The 20,648-nt window shown below is 52.2% G+C and overlaps 2 protein-coding genes across 5 annotated transcripts; one reads left to right on the top strand and one right to left on the bottom strand.

Annotated features, from left to right (window-relative positions):
* The first annotated feature begins 13,001 nt into the window (after positions 1–13,001).
* C1QTNF4 (C1q and TNF related 4) lies at positions 13,002–17,606 on the top strand. 2 transcript variants are annotated; one of them, XM_086341676.1, is made up of 3 exons: positions 13,002–13,129; positions 13,363–13,425; positions 16,455–17,606. In XM_086341676.1, the coding sequence occupies exon 3, from the start codon at positions 16,460–16,462 to the stop codon at positions 17,435–17,437; it is 978 nt and encodes a 325-aa protein (XP_086197802.1). In that variant the 5' UTR covers positions 13,002–13,129; positions 13,363–13,425; positions 16,455–16,459; the 3' UTR covers positions 17,438–17,606. The 2 variants fall into 2 exon arrangements, with proteins under 2 accessions (XP_086197802.1, XP_086197803.1); XM_086341677.1 differs by lacking the exon at positions 13,363–13,425 and having other exon boundaries at positions 13,029–13,129.
* Positions 17,607–18,053: 447 nt separating this feature from the next.
* Positions 18,054–20,387, bottom strand: FAM180B (family with sequence similarity 180 member B). Of its 3 annotated transcripts, none has more exons than XM_086341684.1 (3): positions 20,164–20,387; positions 19,304–19,374; positions 18,054–19,095 (listed from the first exon to the last, which is right to left on the bottom strand). In XM_086341684.1, exons 1-3 carry the CDS (start codon positions 20,300–20,302, stop codon positions 18,700–18,702), a joined length of 606 nt encoding a protein of 201 aa, XP_086197810.1. In that variant the 5' UTR covers positions 20,303–20,387; the 3' UTR covers positions 18,054–18,699. The 3 variants fall into 3 exon arrangements, with proteins under 3 accessions (XP_086197810.1, XP_086197813.1, XP_086197811.1); XM_086341685.1 differs by having other exon boundaries at positions 18,560–19,095; positions 19,304–19,483; positions 20,164–20,299; XM_086341687.1 differs by lacking the exon at positions 19,304–19,374 and having other exon boundaries at positions 20,164–20,377.
* Positions 20,388–20,648: the final 261 nt, after the last annotated feature.

Below are 20,648 nucleotides of genomic sequence, written 5' to 3'. Positions count from 1 at the left end.
TCAGATTCAGTGACGTCTCAGCCCACCTCCCCGAGCCTGCGCTGCTGCTCGAGTTCTCACACTTTATTCCGCACTTGCGGATCACCCTGTTTCCCAGGCTGAAAGCCCAGAGATGACCCCGAGTCCTGTCTACCCCTCCCTCTTCTCAGAAGTCGGGGCTGGACTCTCAGGTGCCTCTTGAGTTTGTCGTCCTCCCTTTGTCCCCACCGCCTCGGTGCGTCATCTCTGCTCAGCTGTCGTGGCGGCCTTCGATCTTGTCTTCCCGCCACCAGCGCAGGACGGGGCAGTAAAGCAGGGGCTCTGTGGCGGGATCCAGTTACGGAGGATGGCTGCCCCTTTCCTCTGCCGGCGCAGGCTTTTGGCAAGGGACAAATCACTTTCTGATGTAAGTTTCCTGAGACATCCTGCCCCAGAATCTGTAAATTCATGCACCTGACCCACGTCAGGCAGGCGATTCTCCAGCCTCCTCTGCTCTGCGCATCTGTACCTGCTCCCAGCTGCTCTTTGTATCTGTTCTCTTCCGCTGGAGTCTTCCGCAGGAGGAGCAAAGCCAGGAGACAAGGATATTTATAAATAGAAAGTGGGTGTAGAATTCTGCGGTGGCAAATGTTTTTTAAAAAGGCTAATTCCATCTCCTCCACCATTTGAGCTTTCAAATTCCTGTCCACCTCCTCATCTTTCATCTTTTCCCAAAACTTTCTGCACTGTCCTTGGTCAAGGCCATGATCAACTTGGAAACCATGGTGGTTAAGAGGTGTCGCCTGGAAAGAGGTGCCCCTATAGACAACCATACAGAGTAAAAGCTGTCAAGATAGTATAAGGTGGTGGAGGTGGTTTAGTCACTAAGTTGGGTTCAACTCTTCTGTGAATCCATGGATTGTAGCCCACCAGGCTCTTCTGTCCGTGGAATTCTCCAGGCAAGAATACTGGAGTGGGTTGCCATTTCCTACTCCAGGGGATCTTCCCAACATAGGGTTTGAACCTGTGTCTCCTGCATTGGCAGGTAGGTTCTTTACCACTGAGGGAAGCCATCAGGGAAGCCCTATTTACCACCTAATAATAGAGCATTAATTGGTGGCCTACTACATCATCTGCTGATGTATCCATTAGCTTCAACCCATAAAACAGCCATATAAACAAAAAACAATCCCATTTTATTGATAGAAAAGTGAAGTTCAGGTTTAACCGATTTGCCCAAGACTGATGAATGACAAAACCAGGATCCAGATCTGGGCCTGCGAACCTGGAGAATTTCTAATATGTCATGCACATATACTGAGTTCTATTTTTCTACATAAAAATAAGGAAACCGATTTAAACAAGGAGGTAAAAATGAAATGATGAGAGAGAACTTGTGATTTTATAACCATGTAGAGAGATATATATATATATATATATATCATTGTATATCATGGTTGCATACTCAAGCCCAACAAACTGGCTTAATTAAGAGATGGGATTTAGATACTTCCCCGGCAGTCCAGTGGTTAAGATGCCTCGAGTCCAATGCAAGGAGTGCAGTTTCAGTCTTTGGTCAGGGAACTAAGATCCCACACAGCTCACAGTGCAGCCAAAAAAAAGGAAAGAAATTTATTGGCTCAAGCAACAAAAATGGCCAGGTTAACCTGTTGATGCAAACAAAGGCCTCAGGACTCCCACAGGCCACATCCCTCCAGCCCACCTCAGCCTGGTTTCCCTGACTCCACTAGGCAACTAGATGATAAATAGCAGCTTCACTCACGTGCTCATAGAGCTTGTAATTTCAGAATAAAAATCTCTTAGGGAAGTTCCATCTGTAAACCGTTCCATTCAGTATGTCTCAGGGATGGAGTACTCTACTGGCCAGAGCTGAGTCAGCCTCACTGAATGCATAAGGAGTCGGCCCTTCGTATCTGCAGATTCAAGGGTCTAAGGGTCACAGGGGCCTGGCTCGTCACAGGAAGGTTCACCAGGCACAGACATACACTGCAGGGTGTCCGGAAGACCCAGCTCGGCCAAAAAGGGGAAGGCAGCAGCACAGTCCACCAAGAACGTACGCTGTGAAAACCAGGAGCCTGAGGTCAGCACAGGGGTTGATGGGTACCGAAAACTTATGCACAGGGGTATGTGTGTGTGTGTGTGTGAGTGTATAGTTACTCAGTCACCCCATCAACTCCGTAATATCCCCATTTTTCAAGTGAGAAAAAATGGAAACTCAGAGATACAATTTGCTGGGAAGGGACAGAGCTAGAATTCAGATCTGGATAAGCTTGACTCCGAATCCTGCGTGTTTTCCATGCAGAATGCCAGCCCCGGAGAAGCCTCTAGGTGAGACTGACAGGTGAGCGCTTGGAGCTACCAGCCCTCAGGAGTCCACTTACGCCTGCCCAGCCCCAGGATGGGGGCTGGCAGCCACAGTCCCGCACAGCTCCCTGCTGAGCCGCCCTTGACGAGCATCAGCAACCAGTGCCTCTCCCAGTGGGAGGACGCTCCTACCGGGGAGCGGCTCTGCCAGCCTGATCTCTGACCGTGGGAGAGAACTGCCTGGTGCTGTCGGTGACACGGGGTCCACAGACAGGTGAAGGAAGAAGGAGAGGCGTGTCGGCTGTGGGATGACTGGGCGAGACAATGAATAATAGAGTCCTAGGGAAATAAACGAGAGAAAACTTACGATCTCACGTTCAGAGATTTAAATGGGAATGTGGCACCAGAGAGAGAGGAGGCTCTGAAACAGAAAATGAGGACAGCCTATCTTCTCTGATGGCTCAGATGATAAAGAATCTGCCGGCAATGCAGGAGATCCAGGTTTAGTCCCTGGGGTGGGGAAGATCCCCTGGAGGAGGGCATGGCCACCCACTCCAGTATTCTTGCCTGGAGAATCCCATGGACAGAGGAGCTTGGCAGGCTCCAGTCCGTGGAGTTGAAAAGAGTCGGACACAACTGAATGACTAACACTTTGATCTGCAGAAAATCCTCGGACAGGAAAAGGGGGAAACCCAAAGAAACCAGCAGAGCTGTGCAGAGAGCTCCCTGACAGGCTCACAAATCCAAAGGCAGGTGTAAGAGGAGGAAGGTTGAAGTCCTGGATAAGCTGAGACTTGAAAGAGTTCAGATAGTAAAAGATGTTCTTGGTTACATTCGGAGAAGGTGTGGATGACATGTCAGGTTAGCAGTTATTGGAAAGCAGGATACTCAACCCCGATTTTCTTCACTCTTCATAGAAGAAGAGCATTTCTAAACTGGAGTGAGGCAAGAAAATGTGGGATAGAGGAAACTGAAACTCCAGAGAAAAGACAGTAAGTAAACCCAGGCACCCATTTAAATAAGTTGCAAGCCTTTCCTGGTGGTCCAGTGGCTTGGACTTCGCACTCCCAATGCAGGGGGCACAGGTTCAATTCCCTGTTCAGGGAACTAAGATCCCACATACTTCGTGGTGCAGCCAAAAATAATAAAATGAGTTGCAAATCCCAAGGTGTTAAACTTTGCAGAGAAGATCCTGGAGCCCTTGCCAGTGTACGTGAGAAAGCCGTGCAGAAAGGAAAGGGCCCCCAGTGCCTGATGGCTGTGAATGTCCTGGTGTTACAAAAGAGGAAAAGGTAGATTCTGGAAACTCTAGGTGGGTACGCTTCAGGTGAATCCCCAAACTTATTCTAGAATATAATGAACTGGGTTTATATAATTAAATTGGGTTTGAGAACACCTAGAAAAAGAAAGTGGCAGAAAGTGAAGAGGAACTAAAGAGCCTCTTGATGAAGATGAAAAAGAGTGAAAAAGCTGGCTTAAAACTCAACATTCAAAAAACTAAGATCATGGCATCCAGACCCATCACTTCATGACAAATGGGGAAAAAATGGAAACAGTGACAGACTATTTCCTTGGGGTCCAAAATCACTGCAGACTGGTGACTGCAGCCATGAAATTAAAAGACGCTCCTTGGAAGAAAACCTATGACAAACCTAGACATATATTAAAAAGCAGAGACATCACTTTGCTGACAAAGGTCCTTAAGAGTCAAAGCTATGGTTTTTCCAGTAGTCATGTATGGATATGAGAGTTGGACCATAAAGAAGACTGAGCACCAGAGAATTGAATTGTGGGTTGTGGTTCTGGAGAAGACTCTCGAGAGTCCCTTGGACTGCAAGGAGATCAAACCAGTCAGTCCTAAAGGAAATCAACCCTGAATGTTCATTGGAAGGATTGATGCTGAAGTTGAAGCTCCAATACTTTGGCCTCCTGATGTGAAGAGCTGACTCATTGGAAAAGACCCTAATGCTGGGAAAGACTGAAGGCAAAAGGAGAAGAGGGTAGCAGAGGATGACATGGTTAGATGGCATCACTGACTCAATGGACATGAGTTTGAGCAATCTCTGGGAGATAGTGGAGGACAAAAAAGCCTGACTTGCTATAGTCCATGGGGTCCTAAAGAGTCGGACACGACTTAGTGACTGAACGACAAGAAATGAAAAGAATTGGTACCTTCACTAAAAACAAGATATTACCAACAGAAATCCAGTTTGTTATTATTTATTTGGAAAGCCACTAGGAATATTTCCTTGGACATATTGTACCCTGTTTCCAGTTAGACATCAAATGTCTTTCAGTCGAGACAACCAGGAAAGCAGTGGCTACTCCTAGATCGCCCATCCGGTGGGCTTCTAGCCCATCTAACCCCTGTGCTGCTCCCTCAGGTTGCTTATTCAAGGGATGCAAATCCGAGGAGAAGCCTTAAAGTTCATGCTTCTGGATTCTGCATTTGGTCAGCTCAGTGGTTAATCGTGTCTGTCACACTGGAAATGCAGATGGCACCACTATGGGGAGGAAAAGCTAATACTTGGATGTCAGAATCAAGACCCTAAAATATCTTAAAACAGTGGGCTGAAACTAACCGGGTGAATTTGAAAGAAGTGAAAAGACGTGCGTTTTTATGTATTTTTAAAAACTCAGCTGCGCTAGCTAAGGATGAAGGCAGTTTGGCTTGATGGTACATATGAAAAAGGCTGAGGGCTTTCAGCTGACTCAGGTTGAATAGGAGCCAGCAGGAACCCAGCAGCTGCTTAAAAGATACTGATTCTCCCTGCCTTTTTAAATTTTAGGTACAAAAGGGTGGAACAGTGAAAAGTATGTCTTTCTCCCATAACCATTCCTCTTGCCTGGAGGCAACTGCTATTAATGGTTTCTAGAAGATTCTCTCAGAGGTATTTTATGCACAAAAAAAGCAAATGCATACTTAAAAAAAAAAGGAAATGGTAGTATACTGTACACTCTTTATTTCCTTAAAACAATATTTATTTCATAATTCATTAACCTGTTTGATTCATTACTCAAAGATACAGACCCAATGTATACTCAGAAATGGTCATAAAGATCTCTCTCACCTAATAAACTATTACTTTATACATTAGAATTACCAAAAAAGTTATTATAATAACTAACAGTATAGCTATAACACTTGCAGCATGGAGACCTGAACTTAAAGCAATTCTCAACTAAGTCTTGAATACAAAATGCATAGGATTTAACAGATTTTTCCAATATATTGCAATGGGTTGGTCCTAAACTCTTCTTGTTGTTTAAGTGGAAACTCAGGGGAACTCTTTCAGGAAAGCATCAGTGGAAAAATGGAATTCTGGATTAAAAAAAAGTTTTAGGAAATTTGAGTCACAGGAGAAAAGAGGTCATCCTATTGGGAAAGCAAAGGAGGTACAATTATTTCCTTCCATGAAACTGTCCTCTCCATTTATAACAAGGTATGACTTTGAGGGCCAAGTACAGCCGGAGCAGACTTATGGAAAAAGAAGCCTGATGAGTAGTCTAGCCTGTACTGGAGTTCAGATTTTACACGACAGCAACAAAATAAAATTTTCAAACAATACACATGAGGATTTTGGAGCAAAAGACTTAACCAGCATTCATTCAACAAATATTTAATATGGAAGTCATATTCTAGAGTGTATAGATGAAAGATATGTTAGAAATGATAAATGCCACAAATAAACAGAAAATAGCAAGTTGTTTGCTTTATTTTATTTTTTTTAGGGTTGATGCGATTAGGACTGGGTTATAGACAGTTGTTAGGAAATATTGTCTCATTTGGTGATATTCAAGCTAAGACATAAAGGAGATGCAAGACTCATGTAGAAAGCCAAAAACAAAAAGCCAGCCAAGAGTTGAACAATAATGTTTTAGACAGGGGAGCGAATGTGAGGGAGAGAAACGGCACATGCAGAACGCAGCTGCTATAATCCATGACTTGTGGAGGCGATGCACAAAGCATCTTTAAAGACCAGATGACCACAGCTTGGCCAAACTATTTCAGCTACATACCGATTGCCTCAAAACAAACGTATACCTTGTTTTTTCCACTTACCAGTAAATCTTAGAGATTATTTCATATCAGTATGCAAAATGAGTCCTCATTCTTCTATAAACAGAGTTATTAGTATTCTGTGTCTCAGAATTTATTGGATGGGTCCTCTATTGTTATTGCAAACAATGCTGCAGTGAATAACATGTCATTTCAGATGTGGGTATATATCAGAGTAACAGCTTTTCAGGAAGTAGAATCAAAGAGTTGAAGGGCATGCATACTTTAAACTTTGGTAGATAATGTCCAGTTATCCAGCAGTACTGGTTGACCATCCCACTAAAAGGGTATGAATGTTTCTCTGCCTCCTCACCAACAGAATATGTTATGAACCTATTGATCTTAGATAACGTGAGAGGTAAAAAAAGGATGGCATCTTATTCTGAGTTACTTGTATTTTCTTTTTTATTAACTGTTTATACCCTTTACCCACTTTCCTACTGAGTCGTCTTTTCTTAGAGCTCTTATATATTAAAGAAATTTGCTCTTTGTGCTATGAATTACAAATATATTTTCCAGTTTGTAGTTTGTCTTGACTTTGCTTCTGGCAGTTTGCTATGTTAATATGTTTTCCTTTTAAGCTGTAGTAAAAAGCTTAAATTTTTTTTAATGAATTCTGGATTTTATGTCATACTTCAAACTTGACTGAGCATGCACACATGTATGTATATATGATGTATGGATCCAACTTAGAGCTTTCTAGGTGGCTACCTAGTCATTGCCCTACAGTTTATTAAATCACGTGTTTTCTCTAAACTCCCACTTTTATAATATGTATTTGTCTTCCAATACATATACATATGTATTTATAATATATATGTATAATATATATAATATATAATATAAATATGTATTTATAATATGTATTCCAATATTTATTTGGAAAATTTAAAAGAAATTAAAGTTTTTCTTGATATTTTAAATTACTTTTCAAATGAAAGGACTAAATATTCATTGTAGAAAATTTGGGAGATAGAAAACATTTTACAGAGTAAAATGTCCCTGAACCCACCATAAATAACTAACTGTTTTGGTGTTCATCCAGTCAATTGCTGCATAGTTATATTCTCTACCTAATTGATGACACTATGTAAGTACCCACCCCCCAATTTTCCAGCCCCCAAAGGTAGTGTGATCTCAGTGCCCAAAGTGGAACCAGTCATCGTCTGACCCAGGCTGAACTCTTCCCTCCCTGTCCTCCCAGATGCCAGCGAAAGAGGCGGAGTAAACGCTTTTGACTCTTCCAGTTTCTTTACTTGTCCCTCACCTTCTAGTCACCAGGTCCTCCGTGTTTTCCCTCCAGAGACTCACAAGCCCTAAATTATGAAGTCTGCTCAGTGTACATCCACAGAAACCAAGACCCGGGGAGAGGAAATAACTTGTAAAAGTTGGAGTGTTTTTAACCTCAAGAAACAGAGAACTCTACTCAAAATGGCTCCAACGTCTTCCACAGTGAGAGGGCCCTCGGGAGGGTGTGGAGTGACCTGTGCCTCCAATCCCCTCTGCCAGCGTGGGCCAAGAAGGACCTGAAACAGCAGCTCAGATGACGAGTCTGGGTTCGCGGGGAAACTCAGTCACTGTACTGCCTCTTCAGTCCAACTGTGACACGTTCTAGTTCCCCCAGCCTTCCAACTATCTAAGGCTGTGCAGTAACTCAAAAGTTTCTGGTTTAAAACAGTCAGTTCTTTAAAACAGAACCCTAGTGGATCTGGAAGTGCACTGGGTCAGCCGGGTGGGTCCCGCTTGGAGTTCTTTCGCAGTTGCCATCAGACAGTACCTGCGCCCCGAGTCATCTTGGAGGCTTCCGGAGTCGTACCGCAAACAGCGGATGCTGGAACCTCAGCTGGGGTCAGGCCCAGCTTCACAGGGTGCCTTATACCACTGCACAGAGTCCCACATGTGGCCTCTATGCTTGGTGTAAGGCGGTTCTCACCTCCTCAATTCTTAATTTTTGAACAAAAAGCCCTGTCTTTCCATTTTGCCCTGGACCCTGCAAATTAGATAACTGGTCCTGCCTCAGGCTGTTGGCCACCACATCTACACACAGCCTTTCCATGCAGCCTGGGCTTTCTCACATCATGATGGCTGGATTCTAAGTGTGAATTTCAAGAGAGCGAGCACCAGAGAGAAGCAGCATCACCTTTCACAGGTGAGCCCAAGTCCTCCTCTTGGAGGGTAGTGGCATGGTCCCAGTGCAAGAAGGGCAGGGTGGGAGTCACAGCTGTCTTTGGAAAATGCAATTTGCCATGTCTAGTCAAGAGCAGGCCTCGACCTCCCCATCTGCAGAAGGACCTAGGGATCTGCTTCTGGGAAAAGGGCCAACGGAGAGTTAGGAACTTGCTCCTCACAGCCACTCCCAAATTCCCCCATTCCCGGCTGTTTACCAAGTGCTCAGAGGGATTGGAACCAGGCGCCATGGGGCCAGGAGCCCAGCCCAGGCCCTCTGAATGTCTGCTCCCCCCGGAAGGCTGAAATCTCCCAGGGAGGCAGGGACTCAGCGCCCTGACATCTGTTTCTCCTGCCAGCTTCTCTGCTTGGCTAATGATCCCTCCCCTTTCGTTTCTCCCTGGGGCTTGTTGTTGCCTTTCTCATTAGCTTCCCCTCAACTCCCAGCAAGGTCCCTCGACTCTGAGCTCTGCTAATTCCCCTGTAATCCATCGGCAAACCAAGAAGCTAATTAAATTCTGAGCTTGTGTGCCTGTGTGCCCTCTGTCTCTGCAACTCTTCTCAGTCTCTCTTCCATCTGTTTCTTCCCTTTTCTTTTCTTTTCTTACTAACCCTGTATAGTTCAGATTGGACACTTTGATTAGATTCTTATAGATCTCCCTGCCTCCTTCTGTCTCCTGCCTTTCACTCTGTGGCTGGAATAATCTTAAAATACTGCTCTGGGCACTCTTCCCTCCTGCTGCAGGTTGAACCGAGCTCCTTAGCTCAGCATTTAAGCCCCATACACCTTATCTGCCGCGTCTCCTTCACGAACCCTTCCCCCTTCAACTAGCCACACACTGGCGCATGTATGCTACCTCCATGCCTTTGCTCAAACTTTTAACTTAAACTGGATCCCACTCCCTTACTCCTCTATCAGCACTATGTAAAATCCTCACCATCATTTAGAAATAACTTCTGTGACACCGCCCTGATTCCCCCAGGAGGAATTTCTGCACCTCTCTCCTGGTGCTGATCTCTTTTTACCTATTGTGGTTCTTTACACCCAAATCCTGCCGCTCTCCCTAAATGATCAGCTCCTTGAGAGCAGAATCTCTACATCCTATTCATCTCAGCTTCCTCCTGAGTACCCTATTTGACACTGTTTCAGAAAATTTCATTGTTGTCTCCTGGCCCAGCGTGGCAACTGGAGCTCCAGCCTTCATGCATACGTTCCAGGAAAAGGGAAGAGGGAGGGCAAAAAGAGTGGGCCTAGTCAGTCCCTTTAAACCACTTTCTCTCCTAATAATTTTTGTTGTTGTTTTGGCCAAGCCATAAGGCATGGGGGATCTTCGTTCCCCCACTGGGTATCGAATCCATACCCCCTCGCAACGGAAGCTCACAGTCTTAACCACTGGACCACCAGGGAAGCCCTTCCTGATAATTTCTGCTTACATCTCACTGACAAGGCCTAGCTGCAGGAGCCACTGGGTACGTTGCCTCCCTTCAAACTCGAGGGCTCATTCCTCATTGTACAGATGAAAAAGTAAGGCCCAGAGAGGATCAAAGAATTAGGCTACAGAGGATAGTGGTCAAGGACTGGGTTTTGAAGCTAGATCGACCTGAGTTTGAATCCTCTCTGTGCATTAACTTTTTTACTCTTCCTTTGTAAAATTGGGTTCGTGACATCTACTTCAGAGGATGTTAAGAAATTAAATAAGGGCACTTCGCCGGCAATCCAGTGGTTAAGACTCTGTGCTTCCATCGCAGGGGATGGGTTTCATTCCTGGTTGGGGAACTAAGATCCCACATCCCTCACAGCACAGCCATAAATAAATAGGAATTAAATAAGACAATGGGTGAAATGAAAAAGCACGTAACACAGTTATGGTTCATTGTCTATTTGAGATCCCCCAAAAGTTGACCCTGAGAGATTTGGATACAAGTAGTTTATTTAGGGGAGAAGGCAATGGCAGCCCACTCCAGTACTCTTGCCTGGAAAATCCCATAGATGGAGGAGCCTGGTATGCTGCAGTCCATGGGGTCGCTAGGAGTCGGACACGACTGAGCGACTTCACATGCACTTTTCACTTTCATGCATTGGAGAAGGAAATGGCAACCCACTCCAGTGTTCTTGCCTGGAGAATCCCAGAGACGGGGGAGCCTGGTGGGCTGCCATCTATGGGGTTGCACAGAGTCGGACACGACTGAAGTGACTTAGCAGCAGCAGTTTATTTACGAGGTGATCCCACAGCAGGGTGCGCAAGTGGGAAAGTGAGGCAAGAGAGGAAAGCAAGCCAAGCCCACAGGGGTAAGCAGGGTTTCCCCGTGGTTTTGGTCCATTCTGCTGGAGTCAGACTGGAACACGCCTGGGAACTGAGGATTGTCCTGCTTTCAGGGGGACTGAAAGCTAGAGGATTTATTCACTAACTCTGGACCCTCCTTGTTGAGCGTTACCCTGGAGGTGTTAATTTTCCACTTGCAGCCTGCCCCACCCTTGCCTCCATAGCTGGGAATGCCTCAGGAGAGACACAGCAAGCTCAGGAGCTGCCGGCAGGTGACCTCCACGTAGACCTGGGGGCTTGAGAGGGGGCGCCGGTAGCATGTGCAACACACAGTGAAAGGAGCTTGCTATAAAAATTAATACTGTTGCTCCAACTTGTTCCAGGACAGAGCTGGAGCAGGCAGGAACTACAGCTGAGCCCTGGAGCTGTTTGCTCTGAACCCTGCTGCCCCCTCCGGGGCGCCCCCACCCCCAGAAGCCCGCTAGCACATGGCACCCTCCTCCTCAGTATCTCCTTGCCAGTGGCCCGATCCCATCCCTTGACGCAAACCCTGCTGCCATCTGCCTCAGCCGCCTGTCTCCACCCCGCACCCTGACTGCTCTGGTTGAACGTTTTGGGGGACCCAGGGAGTGTCAAATGGCTTTCAGCCTGAGACAGAGCCCCACTGGGCTTAACTGTTCTGCCTCTAGAGTCCTGCCTTCTTCCCAGTCCTCTATCGGAATCACCTTCAAAGCGCACCTTCATGATGGCAACCTCAACCTCCTGGTTCAAAAGAGGCACTGATGCCCTAAGAAGGGTTGTGGCTGCCCCAGATCGGCTTCCGGTCTTCCCCAGCCCGCCTAAGCCTCTTCCCACACCCCTCCTCGACCTTTACAGGCTGGTGAGGAGACAAAGGATGGTCTGGAAGGGCTAGACAGGGGCTTCATCCTGTGTTCCCCCGAATACCCCGTGCCCAGCCAGAAATGCCTCCATCCATTCCTTTCTGTTCAGGTACATATCCATTCACTTCATCTTTCCCTCAACACCTGAAGAATATTTAATGAGTTCATCACTGTCAACACCTTCATGAGGACTAACCCATGTTAGATTAACTGGGTCGTGTAGGTTCTGAGAGTTGCAGGAGAGCTCCAGAGCGCAGGGGGTCACAGAGGGGCTGGGGCAGAGCCAGGACTAGAACTTGGGCCTCCTGAGTCCGAGGGCTCCTGCTTCTGGCAGCTGGGAGTGGGGCTCTTCACGACCATCCATTCAGCCAGTGCGTGCCCAGCACAGCCTTCAGGAGAGGACTGCAGCCTCCCGGAGGTGGGGTCAGAGTCCAGGGTGGAAGCTGTGGAAGGGCCCCGGTGAATGCCGCGGTGGGACGGCAGTTGCTCCCAGCCCGGGGGTCCTGCTGGGTCCTGCCCACCGGGCCCAGCTAGGCCGGGTGTCAGTGTCCCTCTGCACACAGGCCCCTTGAGGCCTCCCCATCGCCTTTCTCAACCCCTTCCCTCCTTGCAGATGCTGTGAACGCAGCCTTCCCGCCACAAGGCAATTCTGCAAGGACACCCCTCCTGCGTCACCCCCCCCTCCCCGGGGACGCCCCCCAGGCTGACCCTCTGATGCCTGGGAGTTTGGTCTTCCTCCTTCCTTCCTAACCAACCATGGCCTTTTCCGATTTGGAGGGGAGGAAGAAAACGCGGTCACTGTAAGCCCCTCCTTTCCTGGCAGCACTGACCCATTTATCCTCCTCTTCTCGAAGACCCTCTCCCCTCCCTTGAGCCTGGACATCTGTCCCCACCGAACTCGCTCTCCCCTTCCGCTGCCCTTGCAGCCCCGAGGCTAGTCCAGTCTCCGCGCCCCGCTCCAGCCCCCTCTCCTCCAACCAGGGAGGAGGCTGGGTCTCTAGACAGGCCCGAGCCACCCCGGGACTGGGGGCGGGGGTGGGGGTGGGGGAATCGGCCTCTGCCTCAGTTTCCCCATCTGCTAACTTGGATTCCTGATGCCCGCTCTGCAAACCCAGAGGCTGAAGCCCGAGGGAGGTCACGGAGGAGGACGAGGCCGGCGCTCGCGCGGCCCGCGCGGGGGGCCTCTGTGCGGTGCCCCTGGGCCCCGGCGCTCGGCGCGCCCCTCCCTCTCTCCCCCTGCCCGCCTCTCCCCGCGCGGGCCCGGCGGCTCGCTCTTCAGCAGTCCTCTTTCCCTCGCCGCCCCGCGCCCACCCACCCCGGGGTCCCCGCGCCCCGCCCGCCCCCGGCGCCGCCGCCCGCGCCAGGCCCGGCCCCGCCGCAGCGCGGGCGGCCAGTGCGCAGCCCGGCGCCCGCCCGCAGCCCGGAGCCGGATCGCGGGCGCGGAGCGAACCCGACCGACCGCCGCCCCCAGCCAGGTGAGGGCTGCTCTGGGGCGCGGGGAGCCAGGCTTTCTCCTTGACGGGAAGCGGGGGCCGGGAATTGAATCCTTTTCTTTTTTTTCCCCCTGAAAGGAGGATCTGGGAGCTTCTTCCATGAAAGAGGCTCAAGGGCTTTTCATCCTAAAGGATGGATGAAGGAGGGTCTGGGGGAGAGAGGGTCTAAGGTACCATTTTCTGAGGGATTTTTTTTCCTTTTTTTAATGAGAAAGGATTAATTGGCTTCTTCGGTGAAAGGGGGACTCATCTTCTTGGGAGCCCGAGGGGCTTTCAAGGTAGGTGGAGAGGGCGCTTTGGGCAGAGCTTGAGGGAGGGGGTGACTGGGGAGTGGGGTTCGCTGGGAGGGTCTCTGGAATCCCTTAGCCTGGCATGGCTGCATCTCCACGGTCGGTTCCGGGGCTCTGTCCAGCGCACCGTGTCCTAGATTTTTTTTCTCTTTGAAGATGATTGTTTTGAGCCTCACCTGCACGAAGCCAGGAACAGCCATTTCCTTCCCTGGAGCTGTGACGCCCACCTGACACCCTCTCACCTCTGACCTGCTCCGGGAAGGGGGCTTAGGGAAGGATGGGGACCTAGGGATCTGAGAAATGGGCAGTGCCAGGTACCAAACACACAGGAGGACCCTCTGGCACTGGCAGGGTGCACCAGGCGCAGCAGGGAGATTACCAACGGTCCAGTGGGCAGATGCTCCCGGGGCAAGACCTGCTAGGAGAGCCGCACGGTCAGGAAGAGTTGCGATGCTCCCATATTCCCAGGAGACAAAAACGTTAGTTTTTGGGGTTGGTTTTGCTTTCTTCCCCCTTCGCCCTAGATCCCAAGACTCAGTCCACTTCTCTCCCCTCCTATTTTTGCAAAAAGGGAAACTGAGGCAGCTAATAGGTTGGCTGGACATGTCTACGTTTAGAAAGGAAAGGTGGTGGAGAGGAAAGCACACTGAATTTGGAGCCAAAAGACGTCCATTCAAGGCTTGCCTCAGGGCTCCATGGGTGACCTTGGGCCAAAACGCTTCCCCTGGTTGGACCTCAGCTTTCTCCCCTGTAAAATGGGAGAGGGCCCACCCGTCTTGCAGGTTAGCTGTGACACCCAGATGGGTGAAAGAAGTGCCCTGGGAAAGGGATTGTGATGAGTACTGTGAGATGCAATCTTCACTGCTGCAGGGACCCCCCACTCCCCCCACCGCTGCCCTCAACAAGCGACTGGCTAGCCCAAGGGGCACCTTCGTAAGAATGAGAAAAGGTACTGTCTCTGGAAGGAGAGTGTTCAGCTGGGCTAGGGACTTGGGGGTCTTTCTTATGAGAAGCAGAAAAAGGCGCACTTTGCCCAGCTGCAGCAGTTCCACACAGTTGGGCAAATAGGATGCGGGCCGCACTCCAGCGCCCACCTGCCTTCAGGTGAACGTCCTTGTTGAGTGCAGCGCATCTGTACGCCTGCTCCTGGCACTCCTTCTTGGCAGGCCCCCAGCATCTCTAAGCGACACAAAGGCACACACGCTCCCCGGGCATTTCCTGTGAAGCCCACATCCTAGGCTGTTGCCAGCTCATTTTCTTTCCCACTTTGCCTCCACTTCAGGGCTTCAGGGAATTCAGTCCCCAAAGCCAGTGCCCTACTAGGAAGCATTATGGAGGAAGCATCTCCCTATCTTCCAGGAGGTAATCCTGAGTCAAGTAGTGCCTTCACCAAGCTTCCAGGGGTAAGGGTTACTGAACTCTAACCCCTTATGTCAAGAACCTGATCATCAACTATACTCCAATATAATTTTTAAAAATTAGGTTAAAAAAAAACAAAAACACTTGATCAGATCAGTTTTCTCCCAAAATCGACTGCACTGCCATCCAACAGAGGTACTCACACCTGCTATCTCAGAGCATCCTCAGTAAGCTAGTTAGGCAGATATCCTCCCCCAGTTTAAACAGAAGGGGCCATGCCTGGAGACATTCGGGAACTTGCCTAAGGTTTCACAGCATGTAGAGGAGCAGCGCCAGGACCTGAGCCCAGGTTTAGCTGCCAGTCTTGTACACCCCGCTGCTCCTACCGAGGAACCAAGCTGCTGACCTCACAGACCTGGCGAAGCCCGCTGGAACCGCTCTCCCACTGTATCCCTAGCAGCCCCTGGCTCTCTCTTTCCCCTCAGGGACCAACCCCCAAGCCCAGAGGAAAGAGTCCCTCTTTCTTCTTACTCTGATTTTGTGGAGGGAGGGAACTACCTCAAAACCCAACTGTTCTGACCTCTTCAGCCCAAGAAGGGCCCCTGGTGATTCTGGAGGTCCAGTGTGGGAGCTGACCCTTGACTGGGTCAGAGGCCAGGAAAGGGGTCAGTTCAGCTCAGTCGCTCAGTCGTGTCCAACTCTTTGCGACCCCATGGACTGCAGCATGCCAGGCCTCCTTGTCCATCACCAACTCCCGGAGCTTACTCAAACTCATGTACTTTGAGTCGGTGATGCCATCCAACCATCTCATCCTCTGTCGTCCCCTTCTCCTCCTGCCTTCAATCTTTCCCAGCATCAGGGTCTTTTCAATGAGTCAGGTCAGGGAGCAGCTATTTCCTGCCAAGATGGAGGTTTAAACAGCAGCCATCAAGGAGGATGCCAGTACAGACAGCCAGTGCCTGAGTGAGGGGCATGCTAAGGGCCATGGAACAGACCAGGAAAATGTAGCCAATTGGAAGCTGAAGATAACCCCAGGGCGTCCTGACCACCTTCTGTGTTTCCAGGGCTCCTGGGTGTGAAGGAGGAGGGCACGTGGCAAGCGCAGCAGACAGGGCATTAGGACCCTTGAACCTGAGCATTTCCACTGGTATCTGTCTGCGAAATTTCACACAAAGGGGTTTGGTTACAAAAAAACGAAAAAAAAGTCACTGATCTGATTGTTCACAAACTGTGGTCCCTGAACGAGCAGCATCTCTGCATTACCTGGGAACCTGTGAGCAATGGAAATTCTCAGGCCTCATCCCAGACAAATGGAGAAGAAAATGGCAACCCACTCCAGTATTCTTGCCTGGAGAATCCAATGAACAGAAGAGCCTGGTGGGCTACTGTTCATGGGGTCACAAAGAGACGGACACGACTGAGTGACTAAGCACAGCACATCCCAGGCGAGGCAGGGGTGCAGGCCAACAATGTGTTTTAACAGGCCCTCCAGGTGACACCGAGGCCCACTTAACTTTTGAGAACCTCTGAGCCAGTCTCGGTGTGTAGAAAACCAGAAGTCCGATTTGTGGGCCAAGGCGGGGCTGTGCAGGGGGACCCGGCCCCCGGCCGCCCCGCCAAAACCCTCATCTCCCTCCCTCTCGTGCCTCCCGTCCCAGGCGCCATGCTGCTACTGCTGCTGGGCCTGCTGAGCCCGGCGGCCTACGGGGCTCCGGGCCCGGCCCCGGGGTCCGCGGAGCTGCGCTCGGCCTTCTCGGCGGCGCGCACCACCCCGCTGGAGGGCACGTCGGAGATGGCGGTGACCTTCGACAAGGTGTACGTGAACGTCGGGGGCGACTTCGACCCGGCCACCGGCCAGTTCCGCTGCCGCGTGCCGGGCGCCTACTTCTTCTCCTTTACGGCGGGCAAGGCGCCGCACAAGAGCCTGTCCGTGATGCTGGTGCGCAACCGCGACGAGGTGCAGGCGCTGGCCTTCGACGAGCAGCGGCGGCCGGGCACGCGCCGCGCCGCCAGCCAGAGCGCCATGCTGCAGCTCGACTACGGCGACTCGGTGTGGCTGCGGCTGCACGGCGCCCCGCGCTACGCGCTGGGCGCGCCGGGCGCCACCTTCAGCGGCTACCTGGTGTACGCCGACGCCGACGCGCCCGCGCGCGGGGGGCCGCCCGCGCCCGCGGAGCCGCGCTCGGCCTTCTCGGCGGCGCGCACGCGCAGCCTGGTGGGCTCGGACGCGGGCCCCGGGCCGCGCCACCGGCCGCTGGCCTTCGACACCGAGCTGGTCAACATCGGCGGCGACTTCGACGCGGCGGCCGGCGTGTTCCGCTGCCGCCTGCCCGGCGCCTACTTCTTCTCCTTCACGCTGGGCAAGCTGCCGCGCAAGACGCTGTCGGTGAAGCTGATGAAGAACCGCGACGAGGTGCAGGCCATGATCTACGACGACGGCGCGTCGCGGCGCCGCGAGATGCAGAGCCAGAGCGTGATGCTGGCGCTGCGGCGTGGCGACGCCGTCTGGCTGCTCAGCCACGACCGCGACGGCTACGGCGCCTACAGCAACCACGGCAAGTACATCACCTTCTCCGGCTTCCTGGTGTACCCCGACCTCCCGCCCGCCGGCCCGCCGGGCCTCGGGCCGCCCGAGCTCTGAACCCCAACCCGGAGAGCCGCTCGGGGTGGGGTGGGGTGGGGTGGGGTCGGGTCGGGGGCGTGCATGCCGAGGCCGGACCCGCGGCCCGAACGCCCCGCCGGCGCGAGCATGACGGCCCGCCGCGCGTGGCGAACTCTGCCAATAAAGTGGGCCTGCGCCGGCTCCTGTCTGCCAGGGTCCTGCGCTTTGTCCTTACTGCGACGCTGTTGTCTTGGGGCGGGGCGGGAGAAGAGGGACCACCCCGGTGCGGGGTCGGCTGGCCGAGGGCAGGATTCTCCCTGGGCGAGCGAGGAGGTGAGAATTTGATTGGACCCTTCTTGTCTAACTCCGCGTGGGTCTCCCCTCCATGTCCGTCTTTAGTCGGTCCCTGTAGCTCTTCCCCGTTGAACTCCGATGTGATTTTTAGGGCCCATCTAGTTCCTTTTTTGTGGCAAGGGACAACACCCCGCGGCCTCACTGGGTGTATGGGATTCAAGGAAACGGTACATTCTGGCTCCCGGTATGGGCGGTGGTGAATGGGAAAAGCAGCTGGTATCTGGTTGCCCTGATTCCTGCCTTCCCAGGATGGGGAGGGGGGGTTTGTTATCTGACACCGAACGACACAGGGCTCCAGGAGGCCAGAACAGAACATTTTATGGGATGAGCTACACAGGATCAGAAACACTCCAGCCAGCCTCAGTCTCCTCCCAACCTCATCCCCTTCTCTGAGCCTTGTTGAGATGGACCTAAAGAACATTTCTCACTTCCCTGCCCCCCAAAAGATAATGTTCCTCCACCTGCTTCCCCTCATTCTTCCAACAGACTGAACTAAAAATGTCCAGTCTATTCTCCTAGCCCAGATAGGATACTTGGGCAACTTAGGGACCCCCAGAGCCTCGGTTGGGTTTAAAAGGGTTTCTACATAAGACTGGGCACTTAGAAGTTACCTGGGCTGCCGGGGTAGGAGTTGGAGGGTCTGACCTGGCCTTACTTGGGAGCTTCCTTTTCAGCATCTCTTAAACACACTTTTCAAACACACACACACACTGCCTGCAAGTCCTGCCCTTAGGTCTGTGCCTGCCCGTCTGGAACCCAGAACCTGGGCCCGAGGAAGAAGATGGGGGAGGGGTAGACTGGGGTCCAGTTATACAAGGCAAGCCCAGAGACCCGAACACAGTGGGAAGAACCCGGTGCCAGATGGAAGCCCCTGCCAAAGGTGGGTCTGGCTCAGGTTGGGGATGGGGGGAGAGGAGGAAAGAGGGATGGCAAGCAAAAGGGGAGGGTTAGGGGAAGGAGTCAACGATGGAGGCCCAGAGCCCTAGAGAAGGGGGCTGGCCCTGGGGGCAGAAGCCCTTGCACAGGTCCCAGAGTGTTTCCTGTGCCAGGAGGGTGAAGACCTGGGCCCAGCGGCCTCTCTCCTCGGCCTCGCTAGCCACATGGAGCCGGTAGACACAGGACACGCCTGTGAGGAGCAGATGTTCAAAGTCCCAAGGGCTAAGAGGAGGTCCCTTCCGCAGGTCCTGGAGCTGCTGCAGCCGCTGCTCAGCGCCCTCCAAGTCCCTGGGCACCTGGTGCTGCAGGAGGAGCCTGAGCCGGCGGCCTGGACGTGTGGATGCCAGTTCCTCGTCCTGGAGGTGCAGCTGCCCCACGATATCCAGCTCCAGCCCCGCCCAGAGCAGCTGCAAGGGGAGCCACGTAAGGGGCAGGCTGGGGCCTAGGGAGCAGGTCAGCGAGCAGTAGTGTGCCGGGGGCCACAAGCAGGCAGTAGGACCCATGCTGGGCTGCCCCCTCCCCCAGCAGCCCCAGCTTGAGGCATCCCCCTTCCCGACCCTGAGCTCGGGGACCACTGGTACTCCCACCCCCACATTCCCAGGCTGGAGGAAAGACCTCGAACATCACTTCCGGGGCCTCTGGCTCCTTCGGGCCACCTCCCACGCTGGTGCTGTCCATGGGCTGCCCTGGGGCAGCAGAGAGGAGTCAGGGCCCTGCCAAGCTCCACCCGGAACACCCCAGCATCCCCAGACTGCCCCTGAGCTGCCTGGTAGGGGTGCCCAGAAGTTCTTCTATCTACAAAAGAAGAGGAATGCCACCCCATGTCCACCTCCCCCTACACACATGCACATAGACATTTACTCTCCCAGGCGTCATCCCAAACCCAGATACCATCTCGGCAAATGTCCATGACTCCTCCTCGAACTTCTACAGTTCCCCTGGCCAAGAGCTCCAGCCCAACGAGTCACAAGACACTTCCCTTCCCATTACCCCTCCCTATCATCATGTGGGGACAGCGTGACCTGAAACAGTGCCAGTGACCCTCCCCAAAGGTGAAGACCCCTTTGAGAAGGACCTAGTCCTTTCCCGCTCCTCAGTAAGTGACTACAAGACAGGAGGCCAGGCAAAGCAGGATGCCTGCCGCAGCTTCCGCATCTCTCTGCGGTGCTGCCTAACCCTTGGAATGTCTGCCCTAAGCCCAGGGCAGTTCAGGAGGTCCTGCTTTGCACATCAGCCAGAAGAAGCCCAAGGCTCGTTGAGAGCACCGAGGGCGAACCACCCTCACTTCACCTGGACCTTTCTGGTTCTGAGTGAGGCCCACATCATTCCGTCCCCCACTCTGCAGCACAGGGCAGCCTAGCAGCTATCACACCCACAGTTCCTAAGCCCTGCTGGACTCAGATAGGACCAAGCGTGACTGCTGTCAGCCAGCAGCCTTCCTTAGCTCCCTCCACCCCACCCTAAGGCCCGGGTACCTGCATGGTGGTAGGTTGTAGTCACCCCGGGGAGGAGGCAAATGGCTACTGTCAGCCAAGCCAGGAACTGCATTGTCCCGGCCATGCCCCACCAGGCCCTCTGAGTCTTATTCTTCGCGGCGTCTCTCTGCACCTCCATCTGCCTGGCACACACTGGGGCTCCAACTTTCCACTAGGCTGCTCCAGCTGCTCCCTGCGTTGCGTGTCGGTCTTCAGAGCTCAACAGGGAGGGGCTGGCTCTGGCTTCCTAGGGGCTCTTTCCATCCCAGAGAAATGTGGAATCTGGTTGTTGGCAGTAGGAGCCTGGCTCCCAGTTTGTCAGGCCCTAAGCCTATTCCTGCCCAGATGGGCGGGATGCTTAGTTAATAGAAAAAGGCATTTGGTAGCAAACAGCTCAGGCTTGGCCCTCCCAAAGAGGTAGGCGAGACCCCAGGCAGTAAGACTGCCTTACTATCTGTCCTCACCCCCAAAACACTGCAACTGGC

This window comes from Bos grunniens, chromosome 15 (genome assembly GCF_055505025.1).
Source record: "Bos grunniens cultivar Pamir isolate PY7600 chromosome 15, Bosgru_T2T1.0, whole genome shotgun sequence".
NCBI classification, from domain to species: domain Eukaryota; kingdom Metazoa; phylum Chordata; class Mammalia; order Artiodactyla; family Bovidae; genus Bos; species Bos grunniens.
Note: the sequence above shows the minus strand (reverse complement) of the source record. Positions and strands in the feature narration are given on the sequence as shown.

What these genes read in the sequence shown, in the direction of transcription:
- C1QTNF4 (XM_086341676.1), top strand. Translation starts at nt 16,460, where the DNA reads ATGCTGCTACTGCTGCTGGGCCTGCTGAGCCCGGCGGCCTACGGGGCT.
- FAM180B (XM_086341684.1), bottom strand. Translation starts at nt 20,302, where the DNA reads ATGGAGGTGCAGAGAGACGCCGCGAAGAATAAGACTCAGAGGGCCTGG. An exon ending in TACAACCTACCACCATGCAG is followed by an intron (nt 19,375 to 20,163) that starts GTACCCGGGCCT and finishes CTGCTGCCCCAG; the next exon opens with GGCAGCCCATGGACAGCACC. An exon ending in CCCCGGAAGTGATGTTCGAG is followed by an intron (nt 19,096 to 19,303) that starts GTCTTTCCTCCA and finishes CTCCCCTTGCAG; the next exon opens with CTGCTCTGGGCGGGGCTGGA.